Below are 14,709 nucleotides of genomic sequence, written 5' to 3'. Positions count from 1 at the left end.
CAGCAATTGCACCTCCACCTACACATCGCTACTACACAAGGGCTAATCAATCACTGCAAATGGATCAGTTAAGGGACGATCTTATCCAGATGAGAGATCAGGTTACTTCTCAGATGGCTCAGTTCATGGAAGTCATGCAAGGCATGGCTGATCGCCAAGAAGAGCTCAGAATCCAAATGGACATAGTTGCTCAGGTTGTTACGGACCACCCGCAAAGAAGTTCTACTGATATCCGTGTCAATGGTGAACCTGTGAACGGAGGACCTGGTGTAATCCCTCCTGCTACCAATCAAGGTAATCCTCAGGGGCCTCCTCAGCCTACTCCTAAAGGACAAACTACGCAACAAATCAGAAGGACCGCTGCTATCCCCGTGTTGGAAGAGGACCGACACGAGGATTTGTTTTCTGAAAATGAATGGGGACTTCCACATGATGCTGGAAGGATGTTTAGAGGTCTGGAGGAAAGGATGAGGGCCATGGAAGGCCAAGGACTGGGGATGGATATCAGTGACTTGGGTTTAGTTCATGGCGTCCGTGTGCCACCGAAGTTCAAGGTACCTGATTTTGAGAAATACAAGGGGAATACTTGTCCTAAGACACATGTCCGAGCTTACTATCGCAAAATGCATGTGTACTCTGAGGACGAAGGGTTGCTGATGCATTTCTTCCAAGATAGCCTGACTAGGGCATGTTTGGAATGGTACATGAGATTGGAGAGGGCTAACTTCCGAAGTTAGAGGGACTTAGTTGAGGCCTTCATAAAGCAATATCAGTATAATGTCAACATGGCACCAAATCGCACTCAGTTACAGAATCTAGCCCAGAAAACTAATGAATCCTTCATGGAATATACGCAGAAATGGCGCGAGTTGGCGGCTAGAGTCCAACCACCTATGCTGGAAAGAGAGATGATGGATATGTTCACCAATACTCTAGAGGGTCAATATTACTCTGCCTGCTCTGCATCCCCGAGCTTTGCCGATTTGGTCATGATTGGTGAGCATATTGAAAGTGGGATTAAGGCTGGTAGAATACAAAATCCAAGTGCTGCTAGTTCTTCCTCTGGGGCTGGTCGAAAGAAGCCATAAAATGGATTTGCCAAGAAAAAAGAGGGCGAGACTAGTGCTGCTTACTATGGTCAAGGCAAAGGCCATGCTTATCAACAAGTAGCCGCCGTGACTATACCAAATGCACCTTTTCAGCAATATCAGCAACGAGGGTATACTCCACGTCAATATCAACCGAAAGCGCCTGATAGGGTTTTTGATCCGATCCCGATGACATATGCACAAGTATTACCATACCTCCTCGATTTGAAGTTAATCCAATTGAGGACTCTAGCCACTCCTGCTAAATTGCCTGCTAATTGGGACGCCAATGCAAGATGTGAATTCCACTCTGGGGCACCTGGACATAGCATTGAAAACTGTAAAGCGTTGAAGCATCAGGTTCAAAATCTTCTCGACTCTAAGGTCATTGAGTTTACTCCGACTCAAGGACCTAATGTTGTTAAGAATCCTATGCCTCCCCATGGAGCTCATGCTGCAAATGCCATCGAGTTTGTTGAAGACACTCGCTTGGTCAAGGATGTGATCGAATTGGGCTCTCTGTTGCCATTATTGAAGAAGGAATTATTGAGGATGGGTCTATACTCTAGTTGTGGAAAATTCTGTACTGATTGCATGGTCGTTTCCTCAGTTTGTGATAAGGTGAAAAGTGGGGTTCAACAATTGATAGATAGTGGGTATCTACAGTTTGAGCGTGTGCGACGTCCTGAAAGGGTTGAAAACGAAGTTAATGTGGCATCCATCCCGTATACTCCTGCAAAGATTCCAATTCCTGCCAGAGCACCTCCTTTGGTCATTACATTGCCTGGTCCCGTCCCGTATAACAGTGAAAAAGCAATCCCATGGAATTATGGGGGAGAAGTTTTCTACCAAGGGGCCAAATATGAGATTAAGATGCCAGTTGAGAAAGAAGATATGGATAATGTTGTTGGCATTGGAAGAATGACAAGGAGTGGTCGTATTTTAAATCCTCCCCAGAATACTCGCGATGATAATGCAGAAGCTCTAGCTCAAGCTAAAGGGAAAAGAGTGGTAGAAGATGCAGTGGATCAGGGGCAAAGCTCTAATTCTGAAGATACTGTGGCCAAAGAGATGGAAGAGTTCTTAAAGATCATCAAGAAAAGTGAGTATAAAGTGGTTGACCAACTGAGTCAAACTCAATCAAAGATTTCGATTTTGCAGTTGCTCCTGTGTTCGGAGACACATCGAAATGCTTTATTGAGACTTCTGAGTACTGCCTTTGTCCCTCCGGAGATCTCAGTGAATCAACTTGAAGGAGTGGTGTAAAACATCAACGCTGGTAATGGTTTAGGATTCACTGATGCAGACTTGCCTTCGGAAGGCAGAAACCATAATAGAGCTTTGCATATATCAGTGGAGTGTAAGGGGGCTATGTTATTACGTGTTCTCGTGGATACTGGATCTTCTTTGAATGTATTACCAAAGTCGTCTTTGATGAGGCTAGATTATTCTGGCGTTGAGATAAGGCCGAATGAATTAACGGTGAGAGCCTTTGATGGCTCAAAGAGATCAGTGTTTGGGGAGGTTGACTTGTCGATAATGATAGGCCCTCAGCTCATCACTATTACTTTCTTCGTGATGGATATCCACCCGTCCTACAGTTGTCTCCTAGGACGCCCATGGAGCCATGCTGCTGAGGCCGTGACTTCCACATTACATCAGAAACTCAAATTCGCGACTCAAGGAAAGATAGTCACAATATGTGGGGAAGAAGAACACGTGGTGAGTCATCTTGCGTCCTTCAGGTATATCGAGGTGGAAGGAGAGGTCCAAGAGACACCTTGCCACGCCTTTGAGGCTGTCCAGACTATCAAGATTTCTATGTTGACAATAAGAAAGCTAAAGCCGTGGTTGAATCTGGTCATCCTGAAGGATGGGGCCGAGTCTTAGATTTACCAATCAAGCAGGATAAATGTGGGATTGGATATCAGTTGGTTCAGAGTTCATCTAATGGGGCCCCCAAGAAGCCCGGAACCTTCGTTCCGATCAAGTTCTCTAGTGCTGGCATTGTCAAGGATCATATTTGTGCTGCTGATGAGGATATGGATAGCGATTATGACATCGAGGAATGGATCAAGCCGTGTGTCCCAGGTCAGAAGCTTCTCAACTAGTCGTCCGAGGACATCATCTCAATTGCTTTTGATCAAAAGTAATACTGTTTGTTTTTGTTTATCATGCAATAATTCCTGTGTTATGCCCAAGACACAGTGAACACATGTAGGGCATCATTTGTTGTTTTTCAATGTTAAAATCATTAATAAAAGGACGTTTTTGCATTCAAACATTTTTGTTCCTTGTCTTCCCTTTTTTAATTTTACACTTGTTATAAATAAATAAAAAATGGCAACGTTTCTTATTCATCACCACCCCTCAATTCTAAAATAAAGCATAAATCATAATTCATGCAGAGCCACTTCTCCTCCAGATTCTGTTGATAACGATCTTGCTATGCCTCGTTATGACTTCGACAATCCTATCTACACCGCTGAAGAAGGGGATGAAGAAGATTGTGAACTCCCTGATGAGTTGGCCAGATTGTTGAAACAAGAAGAGAAAGTGATCAAGCCACATTAAGAACCTATTGAAACGGTGAATCTTGGCACCGAAGAGATGAGAAGGGAGGTTAAACTAGGGGCTTCTTTGAATGAGGATGTAAAAGAAAAGTTGATTGGAATGTTGAAGGAGTATTCTGATATCTTCGCTTGGTCTTACGAAGATATGCCCGAATTAGATACTGATATTGTTGTGCACAGGTTACCTCTTAAAGAAGATTCTCCGCCTGTCAAACAGAAACTCAGAAGAACACGTCCTAACATGTCCAAGAAAGTCCAGGAAGAGGTTCAGAAGCAGTTTGATGCAGGCTTTCTCGCTGTAACAGTTTATCCACCATGGGTCACCAATATTGTGCCCGTGCCTAAGAAAGATGGGAAGGTACGAATGTGTGTCGACTATAGAGATCTGAATAGAGCGAGCCCGAAGGATGATTTCCCGCTTCCTCACATTGATGTGTTGGTAGATAATACTGCTCAGTTCTCAGTTTTCTCCTTCATGGACGGTTTTTCTGGTTACAATCAGATAAAGATGGCGCCCGAGGATATGGAAAAGACAACATTCATTACGCCTTGGGGCACTTTTTGTTACAAGGTCATGCCGTTTGGGTTGAAGAATGTTAGGGCAAACCTATCAAAGAGCTATGGTGACTTTGTTTCACGACATGATTCATAAGGAGATCAAGGTCTATGTGGACGACATGATTGCAGAGTCCCATACTGAGGAGGAGCACCTTGTCCACCTGAAGAAATTGTTTGAAAGGTTAAGAAAGTTCAGGTTAAGGTTGAACCCCAATAAATGTACCTTCGGAGTGAGATCAGGAAAGTTGCTTGGTTTCATCGTAAGTGAAAAGGGTATTGAGGTCGATCCTGCAAAGGTAAAATCCATACAAGAGATGCCTGAATCGAGGACTGAGAAACAGGTTCGTGGGTTCCTGGGAAGGTTGAATTACATTGCGAGATTCATCTCACACCTTACCGCCACATGTGAACCTATCTTCAAGCTATTGAGAAAGAATCAGGCAATAAAGTGGGATGACAATTGTCAAAGGGCATTTGATAAAGTTAAGGAGTATTTACAAGAACCTCCAATCCTTATGCCTCCAGCGGAAGGTAGACCGTTGATCATGTACTTGATAGTCCTCGAGAATTCAATGGGGGTGTGTGTTGGGGCAGCATGACGAGTCTGGTCGAAAAGAGCATGCAATTTATTACCTTAGCAAAAAGTCTACCGATTGTGAATCAAGATACTCACTACTCGAGAAAACTTGCTATGCTTTGGCATGGGTTGCTCGCCGACTGAGACAGTATATGTTGACTCACACCACTTTGTTGATTTCAAAGATGGATCCGATCAAATATATATTTGAGAAACCAGCATTGACAGGAAGGATTGCCCGTTGGCAAATGATCTTGATAGAATACGACATACAATACACTACTCAGAAGGCCATTAAAAGTAGTGTGATTGCTGACTATCTTGTGCATCAACCTGTGGATGATTACCAAACTATGCACTTTGAGTTTCCTGATGAGGATATAATGTGTGTGGCAGAGACTTCCAATAGTCAAGATCAAGAGGAAGGACCTGAACCAGGGGCGCGATGGGCGCTTGTGTTTGGTGGTGCTTCTAATGCATTGGGCAATGGTATTGGGGCTGTGCTTACTTCTCCGACAGGTTTTCATATTCCATTCACGGCCAGGATTTGTTTTGATTGTGGCTGATGTCATACCCCAAAGTTTTGATTGGATTCTCTACAACTTTGTCTCCCACAAGCCAAGGCTAGAAATGCTTCATTTGGAAGATATGATACAAAAGATTACAGGTCCTTTTCAAACATCCTTCAAAAGCAGTTTTTGTTAAAGAGGATATGATCAAGATAAAAGCTCCAAATGAAAAATATGTTCCAAAGTGGCTTATAGAGGACATCTTGAGGTTTCCAAAAAGTCCTAGAACTCCCTCATAGCTTAAAAAATTGAGTGAGATATGCTTGGTCAAAGTTGGGTAATTTTAGAGGACAAAATGTGAAATAAAGGGGTTCAAAATGGAATTTTTTGCAAGCGGGCCTATATTTTTATAACTTGATCTTGGTCCACAAGTTATCTAAGCTATAAAATTCGTTTTCCACAAATTATTGTATTTTAATTTGATTTATATGATTTTTTTATTCATTTAAATAATGATTTAAAGTTATATAAACCAAAGAAAAATCAAATATTGAATATAGGAATCATAATGGCCAATTTCAATCAATATTTATTGAATATTGGCAAGGTAATTTCGTGCATAACTGTTGATTGGATAATTGGAGCAAGATTGATCAAATTTAGAAAGTTCCATGAAGCAAATTTCTCAATTTTTTAATAATGGATTTAAAGAGATTTTGGGCAAAGTTTGTTGACCTATTTGTTCCACTATAAGTATAGAACATGATTCAAGGCATGAGGGGTTGGAAAATCGGATCAGAACAGAGCTTGCAAGAACATAAAACTCTTCAAGAAAATTCAATTTCGGTTTAGAAGATTGGAGGAGTTTCAGAGGGATTTAAGCGTTGCCACACGTTCCTTCAAGCATTCTGAATTGATTGAGACCATTGCACGACTTCAACACCCCCAGATAACCTCCGTTAAAGCCCAGGTATGTCACGAAAAATTTGAGGTCGGGTACAACAAACTATGCATGCTTATTGAATTTCGTTTGCATATTATTGATCAGGGTGATATGTTGACTGATTCTGGTGGTTTAATTGAATTTTGGTGTGCGTTTGCCACGGATTTGCCGTATTAGGGTTCTTGATAGGAAATTTAGGGTCGCACGATTTGATGAGAATTAGGGTCCAAAACGGACATGGTTGGTTTCGTCTGAGCAAGACGAGATTGACTGTGGTTTTAATTTTGATTTTGGTGTGCGTTTGCGTGATTTTCATGTGGGACAGGTGTAGTATATATGGTCTTTTACAACCTATGTGTAAAAGCGCTATAAAAGAATCTGTGCAGGTTTTGCTGAAGAAGATGACGATGTGTCATGATCCGATAGGCGCGTTTGAATTTCGCGCTCGTTTTGTTGTGTGTTCTATTGATTATCCATATATTATATTGATTGTATTGCTTAAACAACTGAACAACGTATCTGGAGTGGTAAGATTGCGCGCATGTGAGCAAAGGGACGAGGGTTCGATCCCTCGCTCCCTATTATTTTTTATGAAAAGACTTTGTTCCTTAATCATATGCTGCGCTGATCTTTAAGTTTGCCATGGTCCCCCAGATCTGAACATAGGATCATCAATCCACCTAGATCTTACGCCTCAGATTTAGTTCTCTATACCATGGACCCTAATGGCAACCACGCTGAATCAAAACCCTAATAAACTAAATCTATTTCAATTAATTTATACATTTTACTTAATTCTTTTTAGATATTTACATATATAATAATAGATTATTTTTACAAATAAATTAAATGTATTATAAATAAGTAAATCATTAATTTATTGTTCGTTTCGATTAAATCTATTAATCGTGATGGGCAATAATCGATTTTTCTTAAATATTTATTTAATTAAAATAAATAGTTTTATTTGGCTAAATGGTTTCAATCATTTTATTGGTTGCGATGATTAGCCTATCTTCCCATTTAAATTCATTATTATTTTTAATCGAACCAATCGATTACGAGGGATAATGGTACAAATTAATTCATAAAAATTATTAAAAATACTATAATTCATTATTAGTGATAATTGAATCAATCAATTAGAATTGGTAATGATACAACTATTAATCTGTTAACTATGGTAATTGAATCAATCGATTATCGCGGTTAATAGTTGTGGACCGTCCTTTCGGGCCATACCCCTCCGTGGGTGGGATACGTGAACTGACTCTTTTTTGTCGATCGGACGCTTTCGCGTCACTTTTGAAAAAGTTTACAGAGTCGCCACCGACCTTTTATTTTATCCAATGAAGGAAAGGTTTATAAAAGAAACAGAAAAAAGACCTTTGAGAGATTCTGGGTAAGGGGGTAGGTTATACAAAGGGAAGGTGTTAGCACCCTTTGTATCCATGGTTATCCATGGGCTCTTTAGTTTGCTTAGCTCATTTGCTTTACTTTTCAATTGATTCGGAATGCTTTACCTGTGTTTTTGAAATACCTTTGCAAATAGAATTTGTAATGATCCTTGTGCGGATATATACAAATGCTTGTTTATCTTTCGAAAGATGTTTTGAAAAGATCGTTAATTTTGTAATGATCCGTGTTTGGATGTATACAAAATATTGTCTTTTGGAAAATTCGTTTTTAAAAACAACAGTGTATGAGAATTTTGTTTGTTTTGATTTTGAGCAAGCAAACTAGGAGGTCTACCCTGAGTTAGGAGGTCTTTATCCTTGTTCCCCTTAAAAATCTATCCATTCGTCGGATATAAACAAAAGGTTCGATTTTGTACTCGAAACAGTAGAAATGTAACTTTGATTTTGAAAAGAGTGAAAAGGGGTTACCCTAGGAGGTGCAAATGTGATTGTGATTGAATTCAGATATTTATCTTTGAAGTTAGTGATCTGACGGTTCAGTTTTATCTTTGACATACACGCAGTTTATATGGGTGCTGGAAATTAAAATGCGGAAATGTAAAGTGCAGAAAGTAAATCTACGCTATTACATCGATTGTGCGGGAAATGTAAACTAGCCTATTTACATGAATTTGACATCCTATACATTTATCTAGGAATTTTAAATTGCAAGAAATAAAAGGCATATTTTTGTATTTTTGTGATTTATTTTAAATATAATTAATGCATTATTAATTAATTTAAAATAAAGAAAAGATGGAAATATGATTAAACCTAGCAAATAAGTTTAAAAATATGTACAAAATGTTTGTTAATTGATTTTAGAACAAAACTAATTTTTTTGGAATTTTTGAAATTTGTTTTTGGATATTTTAAGTTAATCAAAACATAATTATGCAAATAATTACACAAATAATTAAAACTTAAAGAGAAAATTATCCTAAATATGTACAAAATTAGTTTATGATATATAAACAATATTTAACACAAAGAACAATTTTTTTTATGATTTTTTGACTAATTAAAATAATTAATAAGCAAATATACAAATACATACTAATTAATTATGAAAAATATTGAAATTTTGAAGAAAAATAAAATATTTTTGTTTCATAAAATAATATATTATTTTAGAAGTTTAAAATATTTTTTGTGGAATTTTTGGAAGTTTTTAACTATTTTTAATTAATTTATCAAAGAAACTAAAATAAAAATAGAAAATAAAATTAAAAATATAAGGATACTGATCTGGTGTGGCAATTAATGAAGGAGCATGGTGAGCTTGCATGTGTGAGGCGTTGGATTGGCTTTGAGATTGATCCAAGGGCACAGATTTGTAGGTGCATGGTATGATGGTGTACACTGAATCCAAGGGGATTCAAAGTCTTTGCAGGGGCCCACGCTGGATTGACCAGCGAATAAGATTTGAGGGAAGGGCCACCTTGGCGCGCTGAAAAGTCAGACGAACCACGCTTGGACGCGTGGTCGTCTTCAACCTCCAAAAGTGAGGTTTTCAGCTTCAAATAGCGGGGGTTTTTAACCTCCCCTATTTGGACGTTAAAATTCCAGTTTTTTAACAACCTATGAACCTGCAAAAAATACGAGTTAGCAATAGAAACAAGTGACCCAGATCCACTAATTAGAGTGTCCTGAATCCAAATATGTCATTTGTTTTAAGGTTTGAAGCTCCTAGCTATGGATACGAAGAAGATGAAGCTTAAACACTCATGGACTCGTTTTAATGGTGGAGCCTGATCCTCACGTTGGAACACTCATGCTAAGGCCCAGATCACACATATAGGTCCCCATAAGGATGTTAGGGTGGTTAGTTTGCAGTGAAATTAGTTGCATATACAAAAACGAAAATAAAACTCATATGTACATGAAGAGCTTTAAGTGCTTTATACGACTCTCATATGTCTATATTTAGAGCTCAATCTTACTCTATAATGTTTGAGGAGATGATTAGAAGTGTTTATTGGTATTGATATTGATTGGAAATTTGAATTTGAAAATTACAAAGTATATGCAAATTTTGAGAATTTTTGTGATATTTCTTGCTATACTCTTGCCCTATTTCGTGTGTCCCCCCTTTTGCTGAAGTATGATGCTTCTTTTATAGCCCAAAGTTGCTTGGAACTCAAGCTAAGAAGCTTTGTTGTCTTTGTTGAAAGTTTGATTTTTAAAATATTAAAAATCTTTGAATTGTTGACCAAGCTTGACTCCATTCAATGCTCTTGTCTTGCTCTTCAATTCTTGCAGAAAAAAAATGAAGATTCCTTGAAGTGAGTCATACTTGGAGGCCAAGCAACCATTATCCATGCATTTTCCTTTTAATTTTAATCTTAAAGTAAGATAAAATTATGCAAAAAATGGCCAATAAAGATGTGGGCTTTGTCTTGGTCGTGGGAGGCCCATAGTAACATGGCAAAGATGTTTGGACCATAAAAACTTGGACTCATTTGGAAAAAAAACATTTTTGAGCAATGTTGATTTCATGCATTTTCCCAAAATTTAGCCAACTTCAACAAGGTGTAAATCCTTCAATTTTTGTCATATGAAGGAGATCTTGCACTTTTTGGAAACCTCAAAGAGTCCTCTAACCAATGTCTTTGGTCTCATATCAAAATGATTTTTGGTTCTCCTTGTGTGTCCATTTGAAAAAAGTGTCTTTTTGTTGACTTTGAAAATGACCTGTAATGTCTTTGGCCATATTTTTCAAATGGTGAATGCTATGACCATGGGATCAATTGCATTTGAAAGATAATTGAATTTCCTTCAAAATGAGCTTTGGTTGACATTTTTTGGATGAAGGATGAGAGAGTTATGATCAGTCAAAGTTGAGTTGACTTTTCAGGCAAAAACCCTAATTTTGAATCTTAGGGTTTTGTTGATTTTTGATCTTTCCTTGATGAATTATGATCATCCAATGATCAAATGTTGAATCCTTTGACAAAATATGGACTTTGACAAAAAATTTCATTTTTGACTGTCAGTTGACTTTTTTGGTCAAACGGGTCGTCTGTTGACTGTTTGAGCTGCTGACGGTGCGTCTGAGTGAATTGAAGTTTGAAAATTTGTATGATGGTACTTTGAGATGTATGGATGTATATGAAATCCATTTGAGCTCTCAAAACTTGTTGCTCCTGTTAAAACAAGAAAAACCCTGATTAGGGACTGTCTGTATAGGAGGCAGTTAAGCGTACCTGATTTTTGTGCAGTGTTGAGTTTCTGCTAATCATGTGATATTCAGAAGACTTCTAACACAAAAATCTTGGAAATTTGAATTGTGAATGATTGATTTGATTGATTGTACAAATCACTGTGAATTGTACTGTCTGCAGTTTGTCTGTCAACCGACTGTTCGTGTACTGAAGCAGCAGTTAAAGTGAAAAATCAACCGTCAAAGTTAATTTTCTTTTTTTTTTTTTTTTTGTTGTTATTTTTGTTTTTGTTTGGTGTGAAGCATGAAAATTTATTTACATGACTTGTTAGAAAACAGAAACATAATAAATAACTGATATTTACGGTATGCGGGCAAAATTACCGATAATAACCTGAAAATTGTTAAATGCACAGAAATAGAAATATTTGACTGGCAGAAACACACAAAATATTATCTTAGTAATTAAGCAATATTATGACAAATAGTACAACATTTAATACTGACAGTATAAATATTACATACTATTGAACAGTACGATGAATAGACGGTACGTTTAAGAAAATAAGAAACACGGCAAACTTTAAAAATGACGGTTGATGAACCATGCTATGATCAATAACATGTAGAGGATTGGGAATGCAACCATTGCAGGTCCACACTTCTCAGGACTGTGTAGGCAGAAGAAAGTCATGATCACCGTAGCAATGGTGATGACTGTAAGAAACAGTGTCTCTATCCATTTTGCCATTCTTGCTAGGAAAGAAGAAAGAAAATGGATGATGAAGTAGAAATTTGAAAGATGATTTAGAATTTGATGTGAGATTTGTGGGAAGAATGAGAGGTATTTATAGAATGGAAAGATGATAGAGACGTTGGGGAATGATGTGATTCCGTACAAAAGGAAATTTGAGTGGTAGTGAGATTTGAAAGAAAGTGTAAGGTATTGTTGGGAAAAGAGAGATGGATAGAATAAAGTTGAGATTTGAATTTGAAAGGATAGATTTGAAAAGATTTTGAAAATAATGGAATATAGCACAAAAGTTAGTGGGAAAACAAAAACAATTGTTACCAGTACAGTGTGAGTTTCCTGCTTTTGCGCCTGCAAAAAGATTTAACCCTGCATGAACTGTGTTAGTACTATTTATCTGTAAAATAAATAAATAGTATTTGTGAAGTAAAGAACAGTATTTGGCGTTTGCGTAAGAATAAATTCCACTGTAAGCCAAGTTACTGTGTAAGAAAAATTCTGAAAACCAAGTTCTTCATATGTCAGGATATTTTGAAAAAATCCATGTTTATATGAGACTCTTAATTTTCATATTGAAACTTTCCTGAAAAAAGAAGTGGGCAAATTTTGGGGTATAACAGTTGCCCCTATTCAATCTTCTTAAACCTGAAGAGATTGTCTGAAATCTGAGGGTAGAAGATGATTGAATAAATAGATGCCCTGAAAATTTGCACTTACCTTGATCAGCAGAGATGTTGGAAGTTGCATTTGAATGTTGTCTGTGAAATGTTGTTGGCAGATTGAAACATTACCTGGGCTTTCGGATGCCACCTGGACAATGTGTTGATGGTTTGTTCATCAGAATGAATCTGTTGATTATATCTTGATGAAGGATTTGAAAGTTGATCATTGTGGAACCGTTTGAGGTATCACTTTAGATCTGCAATGTTAGATCGTTCTGGAACCTTCTGGGGTTTCGCCTTAGATCTGCAATGTTAGATCGTTCTGGAACCGTCTGAGGTTTCGCCTTAGATCTGCAATGTTAGATCGTTCTGGAACCGTCTGAGGTTTCGCCTTAGATCTGCAATGTTAGATCGTTCTGGAACCGTCTGAGGTTTCGCCTTAGATCTGTAATGCTAGATCGTTCTGGAACCGTCTGAGGTTTCGCCTTAGACTAGCAATGTTAGATGATAAATGAGTTGAGAATGAGAGTTCTTCAGAGTGAATCTTTGGTTTGATTGTATCTGAAAGGACTGCTTGTCTGAATAAGTTTCAGGATGAACACTGCATGTGAGTGAGAACATCTTTGCTGAAGACATCTGTCTACCTGAAAAATCAAGTTAATAATATGCGATGTCTATGATGCATGTATGATATGAGATCCTCGAGCTAGAGGAGAAATATGCAAGTTATGTTGTGTATGAATATGCGTATGATGCATGATTGTGAATGTGAATATGAGTGTGAATGTGATGCATGGTTTATGCAGCTTAGAGCGTGTCAAGCTCCTGATTGGGAAAATAAATCCCAGCTTAGTCGTCAAGAAATGAAGGCATTGTGATTGGGAAAATAAATCCCTGCTAGCCATTTGGAAGTGAAGGCATCGTGGTTGTTGATGATCTTCTGTCTCGCTTGAGTACCCTGGGTTGGGGAAATTCTTTGAGAACCAGGATGTTCTATTGAAGGATCTTTGATTACTGCTCGGGGATGAACAGTAGTTTTGAGAGTTCGGACTGTGACGCCCTTTGGAGTGGGAATGAGGAAGATGCATAATCCTCCGATGCACTATCTGACCAAGTTTGGGTGCGGAGATCACACCTTCTGAAGACAGTAATCTGGAACAACCCTGCTGGGGAATAAGACTTCTTTCGAAAGAAAAATCTTTTTGAGGGATTTGTTGAGGAATGTGTCTCCATTGGGGAAACTTCCTTCTGATGCTGGTTTAGGATAATGTCCAAATAATTGGGACATGTCCGGAATGCTATTCCTGTTTTTCCTGGTAAACATCAATCATATTCAAATGCATATGTTCATTCAAAATATCATTGGGATGCTCGCGTATTCAAAACAGAAAAAATGAAAATGTTAGTTATAAGCTGCATTGATTTTTGAAAAGGTGCCGTGATAGGCGGATTAGTATAGGGAGACAACAATCCTAGAAGTAGGAAATTGTCAGAAAGTTTTGAAAAGTATTTATGAAAAGAAATAGCTATGTGAGAACGATCCAGTCAAGTTTCAGTTCTACTATTGCCAATCTGTCTTCGAGCATCTCATCCCTCACTTGTTGGAGGAAAGTGATTGGACTGATCGGTGTCTTTGAGGTGTTGAACCTTGTCGGTGAGTAGGCAGCTGAGCGGGACATAGTTGTATGCTTTATTCCCTAATTTTTGCCTAGGCTGCCCTTTCAGGTTTTCAGCCTACCGGGATTGTATTTGTTTTGTCTCTAATTTTTGCCTGGATCGCCCTTTCGGGTTTTCAATCCACCGAGACGCTCATTTTTGCCTAAGTTGCCCTTTCAGGTTTTCAACTTAGCGAGCTGTATTTTTTTTTTTAAGCAAAGTACTTTTTGACTATGTCTGCATTCACAGGGTGTGGGAAATCCTCGCCATCCATGGTGGTAAGCAACATGGCACCGCCGGAGAATATTTTCTTGATTATGAATGGTCCCTCGTAGGTGGGGGTCCATTTGCCTCTGGGATCACCTTGTGGTAAGATGATGCGTTTGATAACCAAGCCACCAGTTTGGTATGCTTGACTTTTGACTTTCTTGTTGAATGCTTTGATCATGCGCTTTTGGTATAGCTGGCCATGACAGATAGCTGCAAGTCTTTTCTCATCGATCAAGTGTATTTGATCGAATCGAGTTTGAATCCAATCGTCTTCGTCTAGATCGGCTTCTTTCATGATCCTTAAGGAAGGAATCTGGATTTTGATTGGGAGAACTGCTTCCATACCGTAGACTAACGAGAATGGAGTTGCCCCTGTTGAAGTACGCGCAGATGTGCGATAACCATAAAGAGCAAAAGGTAACATCTCATGCCAGTCTTTGTAGGTTACTGTCATCTTTTGTATGATTTTCTTGATGTTTTTGTTGGCGGTTTCGACAGCGCC

The 14,709-nt window shown here is 38.3% G+C and overlaps 1 protein-coding gene across 1 annotated transcript; it reads left to right on the top strand.

Annotated features, from left to right (window-relative positions):
* The first annotated feature begins 1,277 nt into the window (after window positions 1-1,277).
* LOC131657480 (uncharacterized) lies at window positions 1,278-3,199 on the top strand. Its single transcript, XM_058926876.1, has 3 exons — window positions 1,278-2,298; window positions 2,395-2,810; window positions 2,924-3,199. Exons 1-3 carry the CDS (start codon window positions 1,278-1,280, stop codon window positions 3,197-3,199), a joined length of 1,713 nt encoding a protein of 570 aa, XP_058782859.1.
* Window positions 3,200-14,709: the final 11,510 nt, after the last annotated feature.

This window comes from Vicia villosa, linkage group LG1 (assembly GCF_029867415.1).
Source record: "Vicia villosa cultivar HV-30 ecotype Madison, WI linkage group LG1, Vvil1.0, whole genome shotgun sequence".
NCBI lineage: Eukaryota > Viridiplantae > Streptophyta > Magnoliopsida > Fabales > Fabaceae > Vicia > Vicia villosa.
The sequence above is the reverse complement of the archived record's forward strand: the minus strand, read 5'-3'. Positions and strand labels throughout refer to the sequence as shown.